General features: G+C 39.8%; 1 protein-coding gene across 1 annotated transcript in view; it reads left to right on the top strand.

The window, feature by feature from the left end:
• Nucleotides 1–27,488, top strand: part of LOC133220862 (bifunctional heparan sulfate N-deacetylase/N-sulfotransferase 4) — a 99,899-nt gene that overhangs the window by 39,316 nt on the left and 33,095 nt on the right. The window contains exons 3-5 of the mRNA XM_061369265.1: nucleotides 12,539–12,626; nucleotides 18,077–18,231; nucleotides 27,228–27,413. Coding sequence (XP_061225249.1) covers nucleotides 12,539–12,626; nucleotides 18,077–18,231; nucleotides 27,228–27,413 — 429 coding nt within the window. The remainder of the gene's footprint in view (nucleotides 1–12,538; nucleotides 12,627–18,076; nucleotides 18,232–27,227; nucleotides 27,414–27,488) is intronic.

The raw sequence follows: 27,488 nt of genomic DNA on the forward strand, positions 1-27,488 counted from the left end.
ACATTTGCTAGAAATGTTTACTCTCCCAAATAATTCGCTTTCTGTACTTGCAGCATAGCACAGCATTCATCCTGTGTAATCTAGAAAAGCAGGAATGAGGACCTTGAAGATAGCCAAGCATACCTTTCTAACAGGAAATACTTCACAGATGCGTAATGCTTGGGGGAATTCAAGGCAGTGCAATACCAAAAAAGGTTGTTAGAAGCAGTTTTAGAAGCCCTGGGGATAAGTCATCCCTGTCAGCAATGATTTAGCAGCATCCAGAAAGGGATGAGCTCGATCAGCCAGTTGGAAGATCACCCAAACCCTCTTTTTCTTTCTTGTGGCTGAAATACCCTGCCAGACCTCCCATTGCTGGGGGGAGGGGACAGCTACTACCGCTGCTCAGGGCTTTTTCCATGGTCCAGGAAGCAAACAGTCATCTTCCCTTCTCAGGGCACTTGGGATACACTGGCTTGCCCTGAGCACATACACAATGTTAAGCTGGGAAGACCAGGAAGAACCATTGGGATAATTTGGTGTGACATCCTAAATAACAGGGCATACAGACTCATCCAGATCTGGGCATCCAACAGAAGCCTGGACTTTTCTGCTGCCCCTGGATCTACCTTGAGTGTGGTGCCAGATGGAAGGTCTCCTTGTTAGCAGGACTTTCCTTCCTATGACATCACTGAAAGATGGATGAAAGACTTCTTCATACTTTTCAACAGTTACACTGTACCACTTGAATTTCTCAAGGGTGTAGGTTTGATTTTTTATCAAGCCCCTAATCCAGAGTGATCTAAAAAAGGGCAGTACTTCAGTTTTGCTCTGAATAGTTTTCCCACTTTTTGAAATGACGCGGTGATAATTTTTAATCACGCACCTGAAGCATTTCCTCTGGATCTTAGAGAGATTTGTTCTCATTTTACCTAAAATTACTTTGGCTTATCTTTAACTTAGACTCTGATTTTTCTGATTTTTATGGAGAGGGTGGGCAATGGACAAACTTGCAAAGGGCAAAAGAAAACAGGCCACAGACACAGCTGATGTATAGGTGCTAGAAGTGGTGTGAAAAGTATAAAGAAATGGTATGAGTAATTTTTTTGTGATTCTCATTGCATTCTTTAGAATGGGTAATAGGAAACATAACAATTAATAAGAAAGACAAAATTGGAACAGTCGGAATTTAAAAATATCTGTTCACAGACCAAAAAAATGCTGGAGAGCCATGTTTCTGCTCCTGTATTTGGATATTTTGGATATTCCCATTTTTTACCAGTAGTAAGGAACAGAGAAATCAAAGACTGCAGCAGTTTCCTTGTTCACCTCCCAGTCCAAAAGCTTTAGAAGCTCTTAAAGTCACTGGTTATATCCATCATCGTGCAAACACGCCCGTTCTGAAAACTGAAGGACAGACCTGAACTCTCTATATATCACCTCTGTTCCAATCTCTCCTTTGTGATTGAATGTCTGTTGGAAAAAAAAAAAACTTAATTCTTCCACAAAGTGCATACATCAGGTTTTAAGCAGTAAATTTAAAGTAGACATTTAAGATTGCTGGTAGGAGTTCAGAATTTTGAGATAAATATCCATGATGAGAACTCGAAGGAATTTTTACTTTTATGAGAAGCTACCCAAGTAAATAATTTTCAAGAGCAGTAAAGGAGCAGAAAACCACTCTGATTAAACCTTAGTACATCCAAATCCATAAATTGAAGAAGACAAATAAGGTAGCCTCCATTAGTCCATCCCTTAAATAATTTGTAACAACTGAGTGCCCACTAATAACAGGTTGGGTTTTCTTTTTCTTGTTGGCTTTGTTTGGGGTGGGTTTTTTTTTTTTCATTTGTTGGTTTTTTTTGTGTGTATGTGTGGTTTTTTGTTTCGCTTGGTTGTTGGTTTTTTTGCCTAAAGAAGCAATTCTGAACAACCAAGAAACAAGAGGCAAAAAAAAGACAGCATATACAACTAAAAGAAAATACAGTTGTCAGTGTCACTTGTCTTTTACTCTATTTGTATTGTGCCAAAGAAGGGGAGACTTCGTTCTTTTCTTTTCGGCACAGCCCAAAAAATTACTTAAGAGGAACTGTAAGTACTAGTCTCTGTGTTTTACTGTTAATAAGGTGCAGCACAATGACTGACACCAGGAGAGTTTGCTGCAACAGGATCCTGATCAGCGAACATGATTTTTTAATTAACATACTATTTTAAATCTAGACATTGTCCCTTTAAAGCTTTGAGATGGGATGTTTTGCCCTTTCATTGCTTATTTTAGTGTTGGGTTTTTTTTTCTGTGACTGATCAGATCTAGATGACAGTTCTGCCTCTGCATTCTGGCCTCTCTCATGCTAGCATTCCAAAAGAATTGCAGATGAACAAACCCCACCTGCCTTGTGCAGACACGGATAAGGGCAAGATGGAAGAAGTATCTCTTCTTTGTGCAGCTGTTGTATGGGCCAAGCAGAACTGCAGCTGTAGGGAGCATGGGAGCTGGGGCTTTTTCAAGAGATTTCTTTTGCTGCAAATACTTAGGCTTTTGAAAAGTCAGAATTGACAAGAAATAAGCTTTAAGCCCATTCACTCCCCTGCTGAAAGTGCTGCTGGCTCCTGTCCCTGCTGCATTCAACCTTCAGGGACAGCAACAGGCCAGCAGCGGGGCTAATGCCAGCAGACTCTAACCCCCAGCCACAGGGAAGCGCCACATGTTCTCAGCTTGGGCATGTGCTGGTTTTAACCTTTCCAGGATTTGCCAGTAGATTTCATTAGTATTCCTAAAAAGTCCTTCAAAATCAGTAGCCATTTATATTAAAGACCTTCAGTGATTTCCCAAATAGGCTGTAAATCTTTGTGGCAGTAACACCAACATAGGCCAGCAATCATTGGTAGCAGGTAACCAGTGCAGCCATACCCTGCTCCTACAGTACCAGAAGCAGCGCCCGTGGCTGATCCCCACCATGCCTAACGCCTTTGATCTTCCCCAGACAGATATTGCTGGAGAATTGGAAGCAATCCCACTGACTCATCTACATGGTCCTGCATAAAAGAAACCCTGCTTTTCATTAGTGCTCTTTATTCTTAATTCATACTTTTTGCCCTGTTAGACTGTCCCCTTTCTCCTCATTTGAGATTTTTGTTGCTAGATCTTCTAACAAGTACAAGATGGTTGGCTATGAATTCCTTTTCCCAAGAAGAGAGACTGAATAATTGCCATAGCTATTTATTTATTCATGTACCCTCACATGTGTAGTTGGGTAAGGTTCTCTCAATGCCAGGGTACCTGTGTAGCTGTCCTAGCATAAACTCTCCTGTAATACTTAACCAAAAGCCTTCTTCTGAGTTCTCAGTTGATGTTATTAGCCAGTTAGTCATGAGTAGATAGTAAACTTGCTACACCACCAGATTCATCTAATTCACCTCAAACTACCAGAACCTTTACTGGAACAGATGCATTCCTCTGTGATGAATTACATGCAAATAGACTCTGGACAGTTTCTTGACTTTAGGTTTGAGTCACAAAATGGCAACAGAAGTAGATCTGACAAACTGGATATTCCACTCATAAAGGAAAAATGAATTTTGCTGTTTGCAATAAGCATATTACATATGAAAGCAAAACATGAGGGTTTTTTCTCACTTCAAATAAACTCACATATCCTCTCAGACCTCACACTAAGACAGCTACTCAAGGGAAATGATAAACAGACTCAAGGAGTAGCTCTATAATAAAAAATAGATCTGCAGACAGAGCTGGCTGTGTTCAGCACCATCAGAGCCCTCCCTATTAATTATTTATATAGCATTACAGATTAGCATAGTACTTCACAGAAATAAATACAAAAAAAAAAAAAAAAAAGGGAAGTCCCACATCTCAGGAAGGCAGGACAATGGCCAAAGTGCTGCTTGCACCACTGGCTGCAGTGAGTGGTCTGCAGCCAGCACTGGGAATTTCCTGGGCAAAAGGTGTCTGAAGAGGGAATGTAAATACATGAGGATTGAGAGCTGTCCACTGATTTGGGGCCTGGTTAACAGCTATTCAAATCAGGTTTGGTGTAGCCAAATAGGATTCCAAAATCCCATTAAAGTTTTGACTAACCCCAAAACTCCTTTCAAAATCTAGCCAGTAAGTCAATAATGTGAATTCTTTATAATACCTATATTATAGTATGAAAGAATTTTCTGATTTAAAATTCTGTTACAAGCATGCAAAGTGGGCTGAAATCCTCACCACACAGGAATCAATGACTCAGCTTCACTGGGTTTATAAATTTCTCACTGAGTTAGGTTTTAAGAAGTGCAGATACAACTGATTTCATTGTCCCCCTTATGGCAGAAATTTGTACTCCAAACTGAAAGCTAAAAACTAAGGAACCTAGAGTCCTGGCTTTGCAGTGACCCTGTCAGTGATGCCAGGCTAGACATCTCTTCTTTTTTTTTTTTTTTATGTTTTTAAATTCGGTTTTCATATCAGAAAAACAGTAACTAGCTTTTTCACATCATTTTTATGATAGTTGTGATTATTACTATTTCATGGTAGTCCTACAAAGATTGCATTTGCTTTGAAGGTTGCCAAGACCACATAAGGCATTGTCAGATTATTTTTTAGCATAAATTTGTGTGAGGGAGCAGGAAGAGGCAACCAAAAATCACATCCTGACAGCAGCTGCTCGCAGTGGAAAAAGCATTGCTGAAAGTATTGTTGTGTTTTTTTTCTCTACAAACTTGCAGCTGGAAATAAAGAGCAAAACTATTACTTTGTAGTTCTCCAACTTCCCATAGACCACCAGCAAATTTCACAGAGCAGCTTGGCAATGAACCTCAGGCTATATAACTGCAAAAGCATTAATGACAGATGTTAAGAACAGAAATGAATAAATGCATTAGAAGGCTTGTTGATATTATTAACAAGACTGACAAAACTGTCTTGAAGTGAAAAATCCAGGCAAAACTGTCATCAAATCTTAACGTAATTTTGGTTAGAAGGGATTCCTGCAGGTGATCTAGTCTAAACCCCTGCTCAAAGCAGAGGTTAACTTCAAAGTTAGATCAGATCATATCTCAAAGGACAGAGATTCCTCACCATTTCTAGACAACTTGTCCCAGGCAAAAATCTTTTTTACTATGCAATCCATACAAACATGTATAAAAAGTTTTACTGGTTTATCTACATTTCTATATTTGCACATACTTTATTTCTGCTGTACATATAAATAAATGTGTATATGATGATCATATATGTATATACTTTATGCACACACACATGAAAGAAAAAAACCAAACCTGCAGCAGTAGAATCACTGTCCAGTGCTAGGATCCATTCCCAAATTAATTATGACTTTGAGTAATGGCAAGTTAGCCCATTTTTGACAAGAATCTCAGTCATATCCTTCAGGATGGTGATGGGGCAATGTAACCTTGGTCATGCAGTCCTGACATGCCAGACATTGGCACATCCTCCCACACCAGAAGCGCTTCCTAGAATGAGTCTGTGGAAACAAAGTAATTCATGATGACAGCAAATTATAGTTACACTGAAGAGTAGAAATACGAAACTTCCCGTCCATCCCTTAATCTCCTTCTAAACTGTAGGAAGAACTATAACCTTTCTCATCTGCCCTCCACATTGTGCAGCCCATATAGACCGGCCGTGGAGTAACTTGGTACCATGTTTCCTTAGGCAGCTCCATGTAGTGAAGTGCCCCATAGGCTAGGGCCCCTTGGCACAGGACCACAGAGATCCCTGACACAGAGACGTGAACCTTGAGGTTTTGCTGGTTTCCAAAATTCACATTCGCAATATTGCCTCTGGGAGGCCACGTGCATGACCAAGAGCCCGGAAAGAATCACTTGGCTTCCTGCTCCACACTGGGGTAATGTTGACTCCTGCAAACCTTGGGTCCCTCCTAGGCCTCTTCTGATGCTCTTGGACACATTCAACAACTCTGGGAAGGTCCTTAAAGCACATGCCAAAGTCAGGAATTTGGTTCTTTTTTTTTTTTTCAGAAATAATGTTTAGAGCTGCTAGAAGGACATTTTGACAATATCAGTCTTCATGCTAAACAATCTCTGTGTTTCACAAGGTGTTAGGATTTTCCTCCAAAAGCAGATTTTAAGTTTTCACCAGCTGTTCTTACAGACACTGGTCCCTTCTTTTCCCAATATGCTCCCTGTCTCTAACACTATTACCTGTGATGTGAGCAGTTGCTGGAATGAGAGGCACATGAACCAATATTTGGTAGCCTTCCTTTAAGATGATGACCAGGTGTAAAATGCTGGACGAAGGACAAGGATGTGTGTATTAATTCCTGTATTTAATCCTTTTTTGGTTTGGCTAAAGTTTCCACTCTCTATTTTCAAAGAAATGGATCACCAATCCCATTTATGTGCATTTGCACAGACGCACACAGTGTTGCCTATACCTCTGGCTCCCTACAAAAAGCCCCCAGTATTGATCACATTCACCTCACATTCCCAGACAAGAAATATGAGATTAACCTTCGCTGGCTTGATTTGTCTGGCATGTGTCCTCTGCACCCTACAAATCATTGCATATGCAAAGAAGGGCTCATGCTTTAGCAGCAGTATTGATCCAGGCAGACCTTTGGTTTAGGAGTAGAGCCTCTTTAATTACTTTCGGTGACTTTCAGGGTTTGTTTTGGGTTTGCTGGGTTTGGGAATTTTTTATCTTTACAAAGTCTTGGGAAGACTAGTTCCACATTTTAGTGTCGTTATCACTTAGCTTAGACTTGGAGTTTTGGTCCCCAGAGAAACACCTTCTACCTCAGCCGCCTTCCCATGCCTGCCATCAAAATTAGAAAAAGTCATTCTTTTACCTTCTCTAAGGATTTGATAACCTCTACACTTTCCTTAGCCAGAGGTGTTTTGACCTTTAATTAAAAGGAAAATTTGTTGTCTTCCATTCAGAAGGCAGCAAATAATGAACTCATTAAAATGAGGTTAGTGTTCAGGCCTCAGAGCAATAACAGCCGAAGCCTCATTAGCAGCTAACAATCCAGAACATAGCACATAAATAAACCTAATATGGCAGAGCAAAATGCCTTGGTGCATTAAATTTAAGCAGAATCAAATGTTTACAGTCAGTGATGTCTGGGCATGAAGTTTTAATGTATTTAATAAAGGAAAGCAAATTGCTTCTTATTAGGCACAAAATGTTACTGCAGATATTGCCCCCAAAATTTTATTATGTAAATGAAGGGTAGAGTTCTAATTAACAAGGACATAGAGGAAAATATCACTTTTTCTTAATAGATGCACCAATTATGAAGACACTGCAACTTCAACTCTACAAAAGGTATTTATATGGATTAACAGCAAAGACTGCTGAATGTAAATGCAATATAAAGAAGAAACCGTATCTTGTGGCTGTCAGAGAGAAGCCTCATTGGCAAGGCAAAGAGTCAATTAATAAAATGAAACCCACAAGTTTGGAGAGATTTCAGGCAATTAAAGTTTTGTATTTGAAAGAATGGCTTGATTTACCTCAAAAAAAAAAACCCATAGTTTATTTAGCCTAGCAATGAGATAGGCCTGTTCGTCCATGTGCAGGTGTGCTCCATGGTTCTTTCCATGGGGTAGAATAATTATTTAGCATGATCTATTTAACTGCCTGAAACTAAAGCAACGGTGAGTTCCAGCTGTTGCTTTAACATACCCCTATGAGTTCAATGGGGAACGCTAATCATGTTCTCACATGCTTTCCTCCACTTAGATCTCTTTTAAGCTCCAGTACTCAGAGGAAAAAAATGCAAACCCACCAACCCTGAGGAAAGGACACACACTGGTAGAGATAACTTAAGTACTGTGGTCAGATGAAATATGAAAAATGATTTGTACAAAATTAGGTTTGCCATGCTCTTCCCTCCTCCCCCCCCCCCCCCCCCAAGCTGTACGAATTTCTCTTCTGCTGAAGTTGTGGACAGTCCCTACCACGTCTCCCTCAGTGCTGGCAGCAGATCCTGAGGTCAGCATGGGATAAAGGTGAGACAGGGGAATGAGGGCTGCCAAAGGGAACTGGGGACGGCGTAGCAGGACCAGGCAGAATGTGAACAGACGTGTTTGTGCTTGGCATTGGGCAGGATTTCCAGCTGTTAAAATTCAATAGTCCTTCTGCATCCTGCAAAACCTTCAGAATAAAATAAACACCTTGCGCCTCACAGGAAGGCTGTGCAAATCCCAGAAAGGTGTTGGGCACTGGATGCCAGGAGTGTGCAGCTCCTCCATCCTACTTCACCCAGGAGCCACAGGACTGCCTGCGCAGCAGTGTTTGCGGCTGTCCTCACAGACAGGCAGACAAGCAGGGGTTCAAATTCAGCCACCTGGGAGAATGCAAGAGGGGTGATGGAAGAAAGTTGTCTGCTCTTCTCCTGCTATGGTACTTTTCTATGCTGTGTGCCCTTAAAGCCTGTACCTACAGGAGACAAAAGCTCTCATTATCTATGGTGTAAAATTACCACTGAAGGCAGTATGAGTCATTAGCAATTTTGTTTGAACATATGTTTTTTTAAAAATGGGGAAAGCAGACCCTAATCACATCAACAGAGACTGCTTTTTTAGATTAAGGATGTGGAAGGCACTACCCCCCCCCCCAGGAAAGTAATGACAAAATATGTTTGAACTGACTAGCTGAAAATACCTTTTCATTATCAAAATCAGGTAAGGTCATGAAAATGAAGTCTAGTTGCATACTATATAAATTAATATGCATATAAAGAAACTGAAATAAAAAAAAATCTTTAGGAACAAGCAAAATCCAGTTTGAGTTACACATTTGCCCTTCTGACAGAGAATGCTTGACACACTGCAGGTTACAGGATTTATATCTTAATTCTTGCTCTGCATTTTTAAAGAGGCTACACCAGGCTGGAAGGCATCTCCCTATTCCACAGCTCTGTCATGTTATTGAGATGTGAGTGTGAGGGAAATCAAAACGAAAAATCAACAAGATATAATGATATTTGTTTCATGTGCCTTCTTATACTATATGTTAAGTGATAACTTCTCAAGATGTTCATTCCTCAAAGGAAAATTGAATTGATTTTGCTCAGACCATCAGTCTTTCTCAACATCTATAAAATGCTCTAGATTGCTTGGATAATTATGTTCTAAATACAATGACTCAGATTCTATGCTTGTGAATTTAATGGTGTAAATTTAGTGCCAGTTTTTACCAAGTGGGGATTTTTCTCAATGTCTTTGCTAACAGTGGGTTTGATCTCTATAGTTTTACATTTTAGTGAACATTTAGCTGTTTTATATTATGTAAATATAGTCCCATATAGAATCATAGAATAGTTAGGGTTGGAAAGGACCTTAAGATCATCAAGTTCCAACCCCCCTGCCATGGGCAGGGACACCTTGCTCTAAACCATATTACCCAAGGCCTCGTCCAACCTGGCCTTTAACTCTGCCAGGGATGGAGCATTCAAAACCTCCCTGGCAACCTATTCCAGTGCCTCACTACCCTAACAGGAAAGAATTTCTTCCTTATATCCAATCTAAACTTCCTCTGTTTAAGTTTTAACCCATTACCCCTTGTCCTACCACTACAGTCCCTAATGAAGAGCCCATCCCCAGCATCCCTATATGCCCCCTTCAGATACTGGAAGGCTGCTATGAGGTCTCCACACAGCCTTCTCTTCTCCAGGCTGAACAGCCCCAACTTTCTCAGCCGATCTTCATATGGGAGGTGCTCCAGTCCCCTGATCATCCTCGTGGCCCTCCTCTGGGCTTGTTCCAACAGATCCATGTCCTTTTTACGTTGAGGACACCAGAACTGTACACAATACTCCAAGTGAGGTCTCACAAGAGCAGAATAAAGGGGCAGGATCACCTCCTTCGACCTGCTGGTCACACTCCTTTTGATGCCCCAGGATACGGTTGGCTTTCTGGGCTGCAAGCGCACCCTGAAGCCGGCTCATGTTCATTTTCTCATTGACCAGCATCCCCAAGTCCTTCTCTGCAGGCCTGCTCTGAATCTCTTCTCTGCCCAGCTGTGCCTGGGATTGCTCCGACCCAGGTGTAGGACCTTGCACTTGGCATGGTTGAACTTCATGAGGTTGGCATCAGCCCACCTCACAAGCATGTCAAGGTCCCTCTGGATGGCATTCCTTCCCTCCAGTGTATCAATCGAACCACACAGCTTGGTGTCATCGGCACAATTGCTGAGGGCGCACTCAATCCCACTGTCCATGTCAGCGACAAAGATGTTAAACAAGATTGGTCCCAACACCGATCCCTGAGGGACACCACTCGTTACTGGTCTCCAGCCGGACATTGAGCCATTGACCACAATTCTTTGTGTGCGGCCATCCAGCCAGTTCTTTATCCACCGAGTGGTCCATTCATCAAATTGATGTCTCTCCAATTTAGAGACAAGGATGTCGTGCGGGACAGTGTTGAACGCTTTACACAAATCCAGGTAGATGACATCAACTGCTTTACCACTCTCCATTAGTTCTGTAGCCCCATCATAGAAGGCCACCAAATTGGTCAGGCAGGATTTCCCCTTGGTGAAGCCATGCTGGCTGTCACCAAGCACCTTGTTGATTTTCATGTGCCTTAGCATGCCTTCCAAGAGAAACTGCTCGAAGTTTTTGCCAGGCACAGACGTGAGACTGACTGGTCTGTAATTCCCTGGGTCATCCATTTTTCCCTTCTTGAAAATGGGGGTTATATTTCCGTTTTTCCAGTCGTTGGGAACTTCACCTGACTGCCATGAAATTGTGAAATTGTCACGGGATTGAAATAACCCACTTACTAAATGCCTGGCACGATAGGATGCAAATGATACTGCTATCTTAATATTTAATTCTAAATAAAAAAGTTTACTGTCACTAGATTACTTGATTTCCGTTCGCAAGGGAAGGAATTTGCTCAATGACTGTTGCAGCCAATAACCACTATATTTGTTTTACATCTTCCTAAACACCCAGGAAATGTCTCTGTTTAAGAAATTAAGGCAGATGCACAGTCTGACAACATCCTGTGTTACATTCCTGAGCCGCCTGGCACCTGAGGGATTCCTTTTTAGAAGGCAGTTGTTAGCAAATGATGCTTCAGAAGAAGCTTGTGCTCCAACATGTAGGGTGCCCAATATGCCTCATTAGGTGGGAGTCAGTAACTTTAAACAGCTAATGTCCTACAGCAAATGCTGACAGAAGCTGACAACACCTCCCAAAACACTGCAATATAAAGGAAATCTGATAAATAGTGAGACCACCGAAACCTAACCTGCTTAGTTTAGCTCCGCTCTGGATGATGATTGCACAGGCCACCAATTGGCACCTCAGCCACTTAAACCCTGGTTTCATCATTTACAGTGGCCTCGATATGCATTTAGATTGTGGTCATAAGTAGAATTTGTTGCTGTTGGTGTTGTTGCTTAAATTAGACCAGTGGGTTGAGCAAAAAGGTAAAGCTATTTTCTTGTAATGTTAAGTGAAATTACTAAGGACCATAAAAAAATGTGATTTTTTTCAAATGAAGGGAAACATTAGCTGGACTCAGACTGTGCATAAATCAATGCATTCATTTTGTCTTTGAACTGTGCAAGAACATGATCATTCAATCAATAGAAACGTTATTAATTGATAATGGGAAAAGTTCTCAAGAGCCACATAATGGAGACACAGAAAACTGTTGAAAATAGAACTTATAATCCATTCAACACTGGCAAGCACAATAGGGAGATAAGTGCACTATCCATCTCACATATGTAGCATGTCCAGATTATCTGGGCTGGTGACTGAAAGCAGACAGATATCTGTGGAGCAAAGACTATCTTTAGCAGCAGTGCAGAGCTGACAGCTAACAGTAAATGTAGATAATTCATGCAGGCTGAACCATTCTTTCTCTAATAGTTGGAAATATGTCCAAGAAAAATGGTGACCAAGACACCCATTTCTTCTATAAGCAATACCCATTTCCTCCATGTCACTTAGACAGGTCTTACCTTTTGTTTGGAGGCAGAATAAAAAAAAAGCGGGTTTTCATTTCTGACACAAACACTACTTCTGCCATAGGTCAAAACTGGAGTTTTGCTCATTCACACTTTAGCATGAATTTGGTAATCAGACACAATCAAAAATGTTTCTGCAGGTAGGTAAATCCCAACACCTCTACATTTCAGCAGCAAGTAGCATTCCTAATTTTACTTAGGGTTTTAAGTACATTTCATCAAGCTTCATTAACAACCTAAAGCATGAGTGGCTTAGTGATTTTGTATATCTGAATGATGGAATTCAAGTCCTGCCATAGATCACTGCAAACAGTGTTCAGTATCTTGGTCCAAGGTACAGAACTATCACCACCTTTGGTACTTAGGTACTATTACTAGCATTGCAAGACCATCAAACACTGATAGAACAAATTAAGCTCACTGTAATAGTTATAAAAAAGAACAAGCCCAAAATAGAATGTGAAACATTTAAGAGGGTCATCTTTTTTGTATCTCCTCAATTGGACATAACCTGTAAAACGAGACATTTCAAAAAATAATACTAATTTTTCTAAATGCATGTTAATTTCTTATTTATTTCAGGCTTTACTAGAGACTCAAAATTTACTGCGCACTCAGGTTGCAAATTTTACCTTCAACCTTGGATTTTCAGGAAAATTTTACCACACAGGTAAGAAGGAACTTTGTGCTTTCAGGTAGTGGCAGTTAAATAGGTATCAGGATTTTTAAACCTAGCTTTAAATATGCCCTTTTAAAGAAACATGTTGACTAGTTGAAGCAGTGGGAAACACATGATCCACCATTTTAGCATCAGTGTCTAATTGAGTGTCCAAAGGGGCAAAGCTATATATGAGCTTCTCTGGAACATATAGATGTCCTTAGGTGCTTTTCTGAAAGATATGTGGTAGTAAATCTTGGAGTTATAAAGGAGGCAAAGTAGCTGCTAAAATGTCTATAGTTTCACTAAAGATAGGACAGCACAGAAGACATACTAGGGTTTTTCCAGTACGACAGATGTGATAAAATACAAAAGATAACAAAAATCGTGTCTCTCAATCTCTGAAAAGGCAGAAGTGTTTGAATGGGAGACACAACATTTTGTTATGATTGTAAAGGTCATCTATCTCAGTGGTCTGCAAATCAAGAGGGATGGTAAAAGAAAATGAAAATAAATTTGTATTGAAACCCTGCTCCTTTCACACTCCATGCAGTAATGAGTTGCACACTCACGCTGTGTTTCTGTGGGAGATGAGGCATTTTTACAGCTCCTCCTCCTGAGTCCTTTCTGTCTTTTGCTCAATTTCTCCACAATACAATGCCCCTTTTTTAATTATTTTTTTCCTCTCCTCCTTTGCTCTCTCCTTAATACTTTGCAGCATCTTCATTCAGGCTTCCCTCTCCTGCCACTTCAGCCATTCTGCTCCCCAGTACTGCTAAGGCAAAAAAAAAAAAAAAAAGATACTTAAAGACTCATTTCAAAGGAGATACCTCTTGTCCTTCTCTATTCTAAGCCTCATGGCCTTCCCACTTTTGAAGATCACCTCCAGCATCCTCAGATGCCAACCCATTCCACCACATTTAGCAACTCTTACTAAGTTATGCTAGGGAACCTTAGAAGTTTATCTAGAACAGAGGAGGCATTACAGCAGCAAAAGGACAGGAAGGTAAGTTTAAAAGCTTTGAATGATGCAGTCCCGGCTGTCACAGGCCATGCGGTAGCTGTGGAGTAAGGCAGGTCACCCCTCACAGGGTAGATGTAGCTGTATTTCCCTTTTCATAGCCAGTATTTGAACACTAAACAGATGAGCTTACCCAGCTCTCATGGCTCTGTTTCACCACCCGTTAGGAGAGTACAAGGTCCCTGGAAGACGGAGAGATGAGGAAGCATTTGAGGGATGAGTAGAGAGAAGTAGAGAGAATGTAGAGAGAGTAGAGAATGATGTATTTGCATCCATTTTGCTTTCAAAGTCCAGGCTGTTTTCCCCTTGGGCAAGCACGCAATGCTAAGCAACTGCTGCCCAGGAAACCTTATGAACTAAAGATATAGGCTGAAGAACCTGAGAAAAATAAGAGGTAGAGAGAGATGGAATTACTTGCCTGGGGTCATATAACAAACCAGTGGCAGACCTCTGATCAGAAAGTAACTTGGGAGACCGAAGTTCAGCATTCTCCTCACTTCATCTTTAGCTGCCTATGTAGTTATTCCTTTGGAGATTAATTGGGCACACACATAACACATCAAAACAAACAAAAGTAGCCCAAGGCTCTGAGCCGCTGTACCATATGATGCTGCTCGGTTGTGGCTATCGACAGCGTAAAGGTATCAGTCATGACAGTGTCCACTGCAGAGAAAGGTAATTCAGGGAGAATACTATAAATACTATGACACGAACAGTGGCTGGCATACACCATGCAGCCTTTCAACAAAATCAAACCCCTGACCTGCCAATACATTCTTCATTCTGAAGGCCTCCATATTGTTGTCACAGGTTTCCTTGCCCAGCTGATACAGTGCTAACCAATTTCCAAGCTCCTACTGCTGTAGAGAGAGAAAATAGATGTGCCTGTGTTCCTGTCCTCCTAATGCTCTCAAAGATTGCAAAAATGAAGTACTTAAGAGTTCTTAGAGTTATTAAGAGTTCTTAGTAGTTTGCAGAACTACTTAATGAATTGAAGCACGTCACTGGCCCCTTTAAGGGACCTGCTGCTGCCTATACTCAGCTATGCATCTGAGTTTTTAAGTGAACACTTCATTTAGAGGTTGGTGGTGGCATCCTGTATCAGCTTAGTGGAAAGGTTTCAAAGTATTCTCCATACCACATACACTTTATTGAGTCATTAGAAATAAACCACGGAAAGGTATTCTTTAACTACCGTAAATGTGGCTTGTTTGCCCAGAGCAGCTTTTAGTAGCAGATATTCAATGTTTTGTTTGTGCGTTTCAACTGCTGTGTCTTACTGAGTTGCTTAATGTGTGATTTTGTTATTTCCTTTCCAAAACTTGGATCATTTTAAGACTACAGGAGGGAGATAAGTGTGGGAATGTGTTGGTAGATTAAAGTTATACATTTCCATCAGAAGATGTTGCTGACATCTGTACTACAAATACCAATTCCAGTTGGTATTCCTGCACATAACTACAATAGCTGACACATCAGCCTCACTGCTCATCATCCCACCATCACCACACCCTTCTGTGCCACTGGTGAACTATGCACTGTAGGCATAACGCTATTAGCGAAAAGCTGAGCAGACCCTACCAGTTATGCAGTTCTAGCAAACAAGTTTCTACTTGTTCATGCAGTGGCAACAGAAATTAAAATGTTCTGCGGATTTGCATTTAAAATTTGCGAGGTTATTGGTAGCAACTTCAAACTTAGTTTCAGTTTTGAGCTCAAACAAGATGTCCAAGTTATGGTTGCAGTTTTAAAATAAGGGATCATTTATTATGTGCAAATAACCTTTGCATTATTACATACCTCTGTAAAATGCATACTGCATCTCAAAACACAAACATATTCACCTCTTGCTTGTAGGTATTCTGCATTTTCAGATTTTGCATTAAAATGAAAATGGAAAGTTACATAACGAATGCTGACTGCACAGAAATTAAAACCTCAAAATCCCTTGTTTTGCCTCCAATACTCTGAATAAGGATCGGGATGAAATATTTAAACGATATTAGTACTCACTAAATACTCCATTAAACTTTGGCATGAAATGTTTTTGAAATAACGCTACTTAAACATTTATAAGATCAAACACTCTTTTTAAAGGCTTGTGAAGAAAATTATCCTCAAAAGAAACACCACCACCAAACGTTAAACTTCCAACCATTCAGTTTCAGCTCTGCTATTATGGGGGGTGGGAGTGTTTGTTTTTCTTTAAATTCAAAAGTGTTATGCTTTATCTTGTTTGATTTTTGTTACTGTAAAACAAAGTAACAAGTTTGGTTAGTTATATCTAATTTTACAAAGAAATTAGTAGGAAAAATAGGATTTGAAAATATAGTTTTTAATACTGAAATTATTTCAAGAACTATATTGTACTTCAAATGTTAATAAGGCACTAGATTATACTTCAACCTAAATCTTAAGTCAGGCGATTGTGGCTTTTCATATTTTTCAAATATTCTCTTTCTTACTCTTCACCCCTCCTGTCAGTTTTCTACCTTTGGGTTACAAAGAGATCTTCAATGGCTTCACATACTGCTAATTCCTTTCTCCTCTGTCCTATTTTGAAAGCCTATGTTAAATTTCTTTCCCCAGGCACATTATGCACAAGAGGTCTTGCACAAAGGAGCAGATGTTTGCAAAAGGAGCAAGCTATCGGTCCTTTCTTTTCAATAAAGGATTACCTAGTAAACAAGGTTGTTTTTTCAGCAGTGCTCCCATCAGTTGGAGCAACTTGCTTAGAACTTGCAGAGTGCTGCAGAGGGGAGTGAAGTGATTCAGTGACACCAGGAAAAAGTTTCAAAGTAATGCTCTGCTTGCGTAGTAGCACTCTTCAAAAACCACTGCCGAAGTGAAAAAAAAGCCAGGGTTGGAGTGAATGCACAGAACAGACACCTCTGTACATTCCTACCTCGTGCCACAAAAGTAAACAGCAACATCCATGAAACATTCCTTGCCAATAAGTTTTGCAAAACACTGAAAGGCTTGTAAGAAGACAAAATACCTGTGTTTGCATCAGTAGACTGATCCTGACAATTATTTCTTTAACTGAAACTAAAAGAAAACATTTAAATGGTAAAGGAACAAGAGGGAAGGCTGCTAATAAACTAAATATTGTTGAATAATTTCAGGGTGAGGTTAATGAAATGTAACTTTGCCTTCTCAGTTTAAACAAGTGCTGCAAATACCTGTCTGCAGATGGTGGAAGCAGCATTGTATCATTTCGCAAATGGAAGGTATTCTTTGTTATAACCACACATGCTTGCTTCTGCCTCAAGCAGGTACTCTTCACTAACAGAGGAGTTTTTACTGGTTTTACTTCAAGATTAAACCTGGCTAAATATTGAATGCAGATGCACAGGAAACAACATTTGGAACCCCTTTGCCATTACAGCTTCGCACCTTCCGCTTGGTTTACACTTCACCAGAAATTATCTGATTTCAATTTATTGAGGCTAATATTAAAGTAGCTATGGGGCGGGGGCAGTGCTTGGCATTGATAAAATTTCATTTTTACCCATATGTTTTCCTTATTCCTTTATTTTGTATTTGACAGTGACATTATTGTCAGAACAAACCATCAAACAACAGATGTATTCATTTGTTTCTTTTTAAATGATTGATTGTCATCTTCTGGTCAGTTTTCAAAAAAATCACCACTCTCAGACCTGGCAACCAGCATTAATATACATGACTCTGTTTTGTCCTGTTAAATCCAAGTTGTCAGGTTATGGTGATATGAGATAGTGTGATATTAAATTAAAGCAAATATAGAAAATGTAGTTTGCTGGTTTTCTAAGATCACAGACACTTAAAACAAAAAACAAAATCAGACTGGTTTTATGTAATATTCCTTTGTTTATAAATATACCAATAACTGTTCATATTTTAGCTAACTGCTTTCTATTCTCATCCAGAGAGCAGCTTATCTTCACCAAAAAAAAGGTTGTCAAGCACTGGAACATGCTTCCCAGGGAAGTGGCCCAGTACCCTGGAGGTATCTAAAAGATGTGTAAATGTGGCACTTGGAGACATGGCATAGTGATGGACCTAGTGGTTTAGGTTAGCTTTAGGACTGGACTTGATGACCTTAAAGGCTTTTTGCAACCTAAAGTATTCTATAACTGGCACACAGTTCTCCAGGATGCCTCCTTGTCCAGCTACAACTACGCAGTGTCTGGCAGGACTAAAGCAGAGTACCAGTGGGTATAAGTCCATCTGATCTCCAATTTCTGGGGGAGCCTGAACTTCTAAATGCTCCTGGCATGCTACACAGCACAGCAATCAGCCCTTGAAAACTAATTCTTGTTAGAATTACTGTCAGTTAACACCATGCCAGGAGCACTGATGCATCCAGGCCAAGGACATTAAGTTTCATGGCAGCCTCTTCTGTGTTTAAAAAAAAATTATGGGCCTTTTCTGTTGTTACTTTTCCTTTCTTTTGCAGGGACTGAGGAAGAAGATGAAGGTGATGACCTGCTGTTGAGATCTGTGGATGAGTTTTGGTGGTTTCCCCATATGTGGAGTCACATGCAGCCTCACCTCTTCCACAATGAGTCGTCACTGGTGGAGCAGATGATCCTCAACAGAGAATTTGCAATAGTGAGTAAAAATTACCAAAAGGCTCACTACAATACCTTGACATACTATAGTTATGCTTTCCAAGCTGTTTTTATGTTTATCTATATTATAAGTAGAAATATATTTACATAGATATACAAATAAGGCTGCAAGATTGGAAAGACAGCCCCCAAAAAAGCCCCAAAAAGCCTTTCTGTGACTAAAACTTGGGCTGAATTTTGTCTTATATTTATTCACTGACAGGGCCTTTCTGGAGAGGTAGCAGTCCTTCATGCAAGCACCCTTGCAAGACCACAGGAATCAGAAACAGTGAAATCTAAGTAGATATCACACAGTATCACAGTAGGTTAGAGATTGGAAGGGACCTCAAAAGATCATCTAGTCCAACCCCCCTGCCGGAGCAGGAACACCTAGATAAGGTTACACAAAAAATATGGGTTTTTTCATAGCTAACCTATTGCTGATATTGCCAGATAAGGTTTCATTTTTGCTCATCTGGATTGTTAACTTACAAGAGCTATCCTCTCAGCATTACCCAGATCTCAGAGTACCTGTATCATTTAGAGTCCTTTCAGGATAATCCTACTTGCTTACTGAGCATGACAAAGAAAATCTGAAACCTGTAAATGCTCTTTTTAGAAAAGACACTGTATGATCTCTAAGAAGGCATAGACATGCCAAACAACCAGAACCACTCTGAAGAGCAGAGTGACACAGCAGGGCTTTCTCTGCTGCTTAGGGAACCCAAACCTCAGCTTTCAAAGGCCAGCCAGCAGCTATCTGTTCCTCCCATCCCTCATGTGAGCCAAGGCAGCTGCCTGAACAAGCAGTTGGAAGCAATTTATTCCTTTGTTTACAAAAATATTTTCCTAACAACCTTTAAATAAAACTCATGAAAAATGACTTAACTGTTCACTCTTCTCATCAGATTTCCCCCCTTCCCATGATCTGCTTGGCAGGGTGTTAGTACAGAGGCATTGCTAGTACAGACTTCTTTTTCTGTCTACAGTTCTGCTTTACTGTCAGCCTTCATTCCTGGCATGGCCTGTTCATGGTTTTTGTGTAGCCCGGCCTGGAGACCCAAATACAGTTGGGATTTTAAATGCAAGTGTAGTTTTTTAAATAGTCTCCATCTCAAAAATACACAGTCCATTCATCTTTAAACCTGAGGGGAAATTCTCCTATTTTCAGGGAGCATGAAGTCCTCTAGGACAAACCACCTTTAGGAGTAAATCCATAACATAGCCTGAAAACAGGGCTTGTAATAGAATTTCTTTGCAACCTCAGCTACAGAAAGATAAATCCCATGTCCTTATCATCACTGAAGAGTAGAGGCTCTTTAGGGTGCTTATAAAGATGGAGCTAATGTCGATGAAAGGCTGCTGCTATTACCATTTATTTGCTGCTAACGTTTGGACAGGGGTTACACCAACTTCTTAACCTTAAATATGTATCAGCTGTAAAATTATTTATGAGAAAACTTATTTTCAAAAGGCTTTATGTAGAATTCTCTCTGTGGGAGAAATTTATCTTCCCACTACAACAACCTTCCTGACAGCTATCAGAGACTCCACAGTAGTTTTGCATCCTCCTATGCTTTCTCATCCTCAGCATCATGTCTTATTTGGCAAAGAAACTCTGTGTTCTACAGCTGCACTTCCATAAGTCCTCTAAAGTTGAGGCAAACCCCTTTTCATTATTTCTTGAGTTCACAGTGTGGATCAAAATTTCAATTAGAGATCTAGAACAATACATACATGTGCTTTTGTTAAACATGTTCTATTTATGCTCTATGATATTTAATTAGTATTTCACCCATGGCTGATGCCATTTTCTCTTGCATTTCCTATTTGACTATATCTTCCCACCTCCAGTTTTAGCTGCAGGTACAGACAATACTTAGTGTTGCTGCCAGGAAAGTCACAACAATTATTTGGAAATATGATTACATTAATTCTTCACCTGACATGGCATTTCTTCATTCATTTATTTTTAACATGGGTAAGAAGGTAACAGTGTGGGATAGTATGTAATTATACCTGGGAAGAACAGTAAAGGTTGTTTCAAGATCCCAAATACCACAACAAAATTCTGTTCATTTAAGACCTGTTGGCACCTCCTGGCTGTAACGTTTCAGAAGAAAGCTAAAACAAATCACACTGTCCTGAAACCTGCACCCATACCCCTTCACAATCAGCAGTTTCTCCTTGCAGGACAGCATCAGACTTGGGGCTAACATTTGTCACTGGGGGAAATGGTTTCATGAAAGGGATGTCCTTTCAGGTCAGGTTCAGTGCACCTGAAATGGTATTTAATGAGTATTATCACATGGAGCTATAAACATACATGACCATAATTGTTATTGGCTCTTGTATTTACACTGTATACATAATTTTCAGTTTGCGGGAGCTTGAGTACACATACAGAGTGCCGAACAGAGGCACAAAATACAAGTGTTACAGCTGCAGCTAAAGAAAAGACCTCGTTCTGTTTTACATGAATATATTCATACCTTGCAATGATACTCTAGAAAATGGGGACTTACAATTGCAGCTTGCCGGAAGCCCCTGTGTCACAAGATACATGTAGAAATCAGATGTCTAAATAGTTTTGTATACATACAACTAATTGCTAATTCGGCATCTAATTGTCTTGCTTTCAGCACAGATGTGTATACCTTTATGTATCTGGGGCTTTGTAAAATCAACAGTCTTTAAAGGATTCCTTTACATGTAAATTGATTGAGAACCAGGAAACTGCCTTTAGCAAGAGCCCTCCAAATTATTCTGTTTCATGTGTTACTGATATTTATCATTTCTACTGTTTCACATCTAGTTGGTTCAAAGAAGAGACTTTCTCACATTTTCCATAAATGTTCTTGTCCGACTGCTCTGGATCCAGCAGGAAGCATGGGAAATCCATTCTGCATTGCCTGGCAAAATCCTTGTCCACACATGCCTGAGAGACAGGCCCCAAAGCTGCCGCATCCACAGCTCCATTCCCACTGCCCTTGCTGTCAAATCTCTTCTCAGAGGAACAAAATTTTAACTGTACTAGAGTTTAGACTACCCAGAACTTTGCTATCTGACTATCATATAATTTACGTTAATCATAGAATCCCAGAAAGGGTTGGAAAGGACCTTGAGATCATCCAATTCCAACCCCCTGCCATGGGCAGGGATGCATCACACTAAACCATGTCACCCAAGGCTCTGTCCAGTCTAGCCTTGGACACTGCCAGGGATGGAGCATTCACCACTTCTCTGGGCAATTTTTCCAGTGCCTCACCACCCTCACAGTAAAGAACTTACACCTAACCTGAACTTACACCTAACCTGAACTTCACCTGTTTAAACCCATTACCCCTTGTCCTATTGCTACAATCCCTGATGAAGATGAATATGGTTATATGCTCTAGAGCCTGGCTAAGGAAATGTCAAATGACATCTATTTTGATTATCAGTTGGATTTGACTAGCAATATTTGGGGGCTTTTTTTGGTTTGTGGGTTTTTTTGCTTTCTTGTTTCTTTTTCTTTGGTTTTTTTTTTGGGGGGGTGTCAGAGGAAAGGGGTGTAGTTTGGCTTTTATTTCTATAAGAAGATTCCCAAATCCTCTAAAGCCACTAATGGATTAAGCCTTAGATTACATTTTGCAAACTGATATCTCACATATTATTCTCCATGTTTATAGGCAACAGTCGATACACAGAGATAAATGGATTGCAAACAGAAGTCTCTGATAGTACATATCACAAAACCAAAACAAACCAAGTTTTCACTGCCATTCTTTAATCAGAAGATATCCTTCCTCTCTCATTTTGTACTTTCTTATCTGACAAAACTAAGTAGAATATATTGAAGACAAAGCATGTAGCTCATTATTTTGTCCCTTGATTTGCTTGCTACATGATTATCTTCTGCGCCCCTTTGTGAGTACATGTGCCTGAAGCATGGCAGAAATAGGGCAAAAACTGTACTCGACTAAAAAGACAGCTGTGATCTGATAGGAAAAAATGAAAGACACATACAAAACAAATTCATTTGGAACTTGCCTAGTAGCCCTCCTTGGCTTCAATTGCCTGTTTATAAACCAACTACTGATGCACATCAGCACTTCCTCTGCATAAAAGGAAGCACTTCCTCTTCCCTTCCTTTTGAGCTGCCCCAACCACAAAGAAATAAGCTTTTAATATACCAGTTAAATACCAAGAATATGAAGACCAATGACCACATAGCAAAGGCAAAGTATTTACATGTGAAGAAAAGAGAGTCCAATTTGTCCCATCAATAATATCTGTAGTTAATGTTGGGAAAGAGATATGCCCACTAGAGATTGCTTCTAAAAATGTTTTGTAAATTGTCTGCATATATATAGGATAACACTGTACTTTGCAGGCAGGATAAAATTTATTTTGCGTAACCTTAAGATCCTTCTGAAATAGTCCATCTTCATTAGTACTTTTGTCCTTATCAAGAACATGCTCTGACAGCATATCTCTAAGACTGCCTCTACCTTCCAGATTCATTTGGTACCAGAGTCATGCAGAGTCTAAGTGTTTCTGAGCCATGTAAAGCTTCCACCATGCTGGACTGCCTTTCTTCATTTCACATCCTCAGAAACCTAAGATCTTAAATCCCAACATCTTCCCTGTCTCTCGGTAGTCTGCTGCTGTGCAAAGCATGTCTAGAACAAGAGTCATGGTGATATCTGGGAGGCTTCTATGTAAAACTAGTGAAAAGCTGGCTTTTCCCATGTTCCTGTCAATCCTGGATCCGACACTGACACCAGAAAGCCTGTTTAGTTAAGAGCCCTTGTACTGTCTGCTAGGTGAAAGCAAATACCAACAACACACAGAGGCCCCATATCTCAATATCAATCACATGTTTGCTGAACCATCTTGTCTACCTTAGAGAGCTTTTCAACACATTTTTAAAGATTAGAATTGATTTAAAAGGAATTGAAGGCTGTAATATTTATTCAATAAAAATTACCCAGAAATGTAACCCTTGAGAACAAAAAACATACGTCCACATAAAGGATAAAATACAACATTTTTGTAAGTGTTGACAAGCAAGAAAGTAGCAAATTTATTTACCAAATGAGAGAAACTTTAAAAAGTATTTTAAACTGACAGAGTAACACAGTATTTCTTACAGGAAATCTCACCATGTGCATCAATATTAGAAATAAATTCCAGTACTAAAAATATGCGAAGCTTTTACAAAGCTTTTAACTTCAGAAGGTAACATCTTAAAAAGTACTGCATTTATTCTACCTCCTGCTGTTGGACAAAATCAAAAGGTTTAGCAAATTTACCTGAGTTTGTATTGGTAACTCTTTCATCTAATAAAAGTCTTTACACCAAGGGAAATCCTGCAGTTCAACTGGCTGTGGGAAAAGATCTACAGTAGTCATGAGATTTAAGAAATTAAAATCATAGAAACATGGAAGTGTAAAAGGTTGCTGTTTAATTGTTTAATTCTTTCTCTGAGAATGGCCAATACTAGATGTTTCTGTAAAACAGCGACCTTTAAGAACAATAATGCCAGTTGTGTTATAACAGGTTGAGGTTTTGTTTTCTTTTATTTCTCACTGCATTTTAACAAGGACTTGTAATACTTGGTGCAATCAGAAGCTGGGGGTTTTGTGTCAGACAAGTTCCTGGTAATACAGCCAGTCTTACACAGATTTCTTTTTATACACATTTCCAACATGCGCCCACAGAAAAACTGCTACAGGAATGCAAACTTACTCATTGAGGGTATACCTCCTGGAGAGCAGTGCTCATTCTGCATTACCTGTCCTTTCCCTAGCAGCGGGGTTTTTCACAAACACAAAAGTACACACAGCACATCCAGACTCATGGCAATCACAGCTCATTGCTGTACAAACAAGAAAAAGGTCAAAAGAGATTAGGAGTTTCAAGCAAATCTTCACTTGCTTGAACCAAGCTGATAATTGAGAGAGAGAAGCAGTCTTGGCAGACTGCTTCAGCCGTTTAGATCACCCATAGAAGTACCAATCCTACTCATGGGAACTTTGGAGGGAGCAAAGATGAGCCAAGCTACCTTGGCAGGACTATGAGTTTGCAATTCCAGATTCTCTGGTTTGAGTGCATCAGCATGACTGCTGTTGGCCAGAAGTGTGGCCACATGCAGGCATCAGAAGACGATCGGTTTGAGTGGGTTTTAGTCTGATCCACCTACCACCATCTCACCGATGCCTGAGGACATGAGGTGTACTCGTGAAGAGATACTCTAGTCTGTCTAGCCCTTAAAAGAAGGCAGGTTGTGTGCTCCCAGATTGCACCACGAAACAAACTAATGCATGGGAAGTAGAGACAACTTGGGAAATTTCCTGCCAAAAATGCAATTCTTTTAACTATTTATCTCCCTGCATTCCACTGGTTGTAACAGAGATTCTTCTCTAACATTGAACTTGTCCAATGCACTGCTGCAGCTTCAGCTTACACTGCCATTTAAATTAGAATTGAAAGTCTCTTCATGCACAAATTGAAAGTCTCTTCATGGGAATACAAATTTAGGCTGTCCAAAATCAGTGGCTCTGTGGTCCCACCTTAAGCATGTAAAGGAACGTACATAACACTGCTGCTTTCATTGCCAGAATGGTTCAGAAATTTTCCAAAGTAGACAAACACATGCACAGAACTTTTGAAATTAAAAAAAAAAAAAGAAGTCTTTAATGTAAAATCTTGTTATAAATTATTCAGTAGAATAGATAAGAAAATATACTTCTCATAGGCATCTCCTTTTCTGCTCAATGGCTTAGATTTCAATGTACACACTTCCTGTAATACATTAGGTCTCAATCCCAAACTAAATTTAATAACAAAATGAGAGGAAGAAAGGAGAGAAAGCAACAGAAATCACTAAAAGAGGACACAAAATATTTCATTTACCTGAGTAAACTGAACACAGAACTGACCGAAGAAAATTTGATTATTTGGTAGTTGTTTCTTCTTAAGGTCACATTGAGTATTTGAGTGACTGACACGGATTTGTATGCTGAACTATGTAGTGTGCAAGTGTTATTCAGATGCTAATTAGCCCTTTCTATTAAGAACTTATGAAAAGGTGCCTTAATTTATTTGTGAATGGCAGATTACCATGTCACCATTCTGTTGCTATGGCAATACCAGCAGCAAAAAGGAAGTAGAAAACCAGGATTTTTCATGTGTTGGTCCATGCAATACAGACATATCATTCAGAGCAGTGTTCATTCTCTAGCTCAGAACGCATCTGCCTTACATTATGTGTCTGTATACTCCCTAACACAGGGTTGGTGAAGGTTTGGAGATTCCAGTTAATACAGTATACTTCAGTTAGCACAGTGTATTTGACAGCATGACCATAGTCAGTTACTCGGGCAGAGTAATAAATAGCTAGATTTGTCAGAAACTTTTAGATACAGTTTTTTCCTTTATACATGTTCACAGAAAAACTATAGAGGAAAGAGTGTTTAACACTTCTCATTTCACCATTAAACTGACTCATGCCTTTCAGGCAGTTAACAACATTAATAAGCAGAAATTACATTTTATTCTCAGTAAATTAAAAATTGTGAATTTGGGTGTCTTTTTTTTTTTTTAAGATCAGCCAGTAACCTAAGATATTTACTAATAAGGAATAGATAATTTTAAGTGGTTGTATTCTGTGAAGGACAAACAAGTGTGGCTTACAGGTTTAACTTTATTTTTGTCAAAGAACCACAATGGTTTCCTTGCAAAGTACCTGAAGATGCCCAGCAGCACCTGCTGTTCCTGGAATTAAAGTAATCAATGGTTCTTGGATAATGTGGGCAAGAGGAAGGACAGAAAAAAAAAAAAAGAATAAAAAAATCATAATCTCTCATTTTAGCCATTTCCTTCTGAACATCAATTTTACATGAATAGGAAACAGCTGATGTATCCTGTAGTACTGGGAGTAATATTAATTTGGTTAACACCCAGAGTGTAGGAAGGGATCCTGCAAGAGCCACAGCTGTGGGATGCTCTTGCAACCTGGAAATGCTGTGAGAAAGTGGAAAAGGGCTTTGACTGGACATGCTGGAAACCAGCTTGGCAGAAGAGGCAGACTGTAATCGTCCTTCATGTCAGTAGCTGGTGACAGACACTGGATGCATCTCTGAACAGTCACTCAGCTCAATTAAACTAATTACCCCATTTTCATATGAAGCTTACACTTGAAATATTCTGCTCACTTTTAAATATATCCTGGCCTATAGATGTAGTTATCAGCTCTTGTCATCAGATGGGGTTTTTCAGACAGCCCACACTGAGTTGGGAGCAGAAGGGATGAGGAGCAGAACAGAGGCAAGAGAATATCAGCAGTGAACGAAACATGCTCAGCATGCTCACAGTTAAGCTTCTTCCTTCCTTAATTCTCTTTGCCTGCACATTAACTGCCTCATTGTGCCATTGGAAGATATTTTCAAGATAACCTATAGATTATATTCATGAGAATGCCCATATTTCCTCATAGAAATGGAGTTAAATATTTATGAAATGAAAAACATGTCAGTCAAAGTCCAGCTTTTTTTTTGCTATCTTAATACCATAGGAAAAATATAAGTGGATTCAGAACCTATGGGAGATATTCATCTATTTATTAATTGAGTCAGGAAAGAATCTTGCTTATATTCCAGAAACAGGAAACAAAAAATCCTCTTTGTTACTGCAACCATTTTTTCCATTTGTTTACTCATCTAATGGCATTTGATACCTTAGTAACAGTATATAATGAACAGGCAGGCAAACCTATCCCATGTAGCAGCAACGCAACATAATCGAAACGGATTATTTCTCACTCCACAGCTATCGAACTGTGATTCCAGTTCCCTTCATCTCTCTCCTGTTTTTAGCTTGTGCTACATACTAACAGATAGAAGTTTGGCCAAAGATAACAGCTTTCCAGCTGTCTGCAGGAAAAATAAGCTTTGAATAATTACATGCTCCGTTTCTGTTCCAAAATGTATTCTTCCCTCTCCTGTGTTGCAGGAGCATGGCATACCAACTGGCATGGGATACGCGGTGGCGCCGCACCACTCTGGGGTTTACCCGGTTCACATCCAGCTGTACGAGGCTTGGAAGAAGGTTTGGCACATCCGAGTGACCAGCACAGAAGAATACCCGCACCTGAAGCCTGCACGGTACAGACGGGGCTTCATCCACAATGGCATCATGGTACACTGCATTTCCATGCTTCATAGCAATAGTACTTCAAGTGACTCAAAAGTATGCTATTTTTACCAAATGCTT

Source organism: Neopsephotus bourkii, unplaced genomic scaffold (genome assembly GCF_033783945.1).
Source record: "Neopsephotus bourkii isolate Nb327-2 ecotype Australia unplaced genomic scaffold, CSIRO-AGI_Nbou_v1 NB_1488, whole genome shotgun sequence".
Taxonomy (NCBI): Eukaryota; Metazoa; Chordata; class Aves; order Psittaciformes; family Psittacidae; genus Neopsephotus; species Neopsephotus bourkii.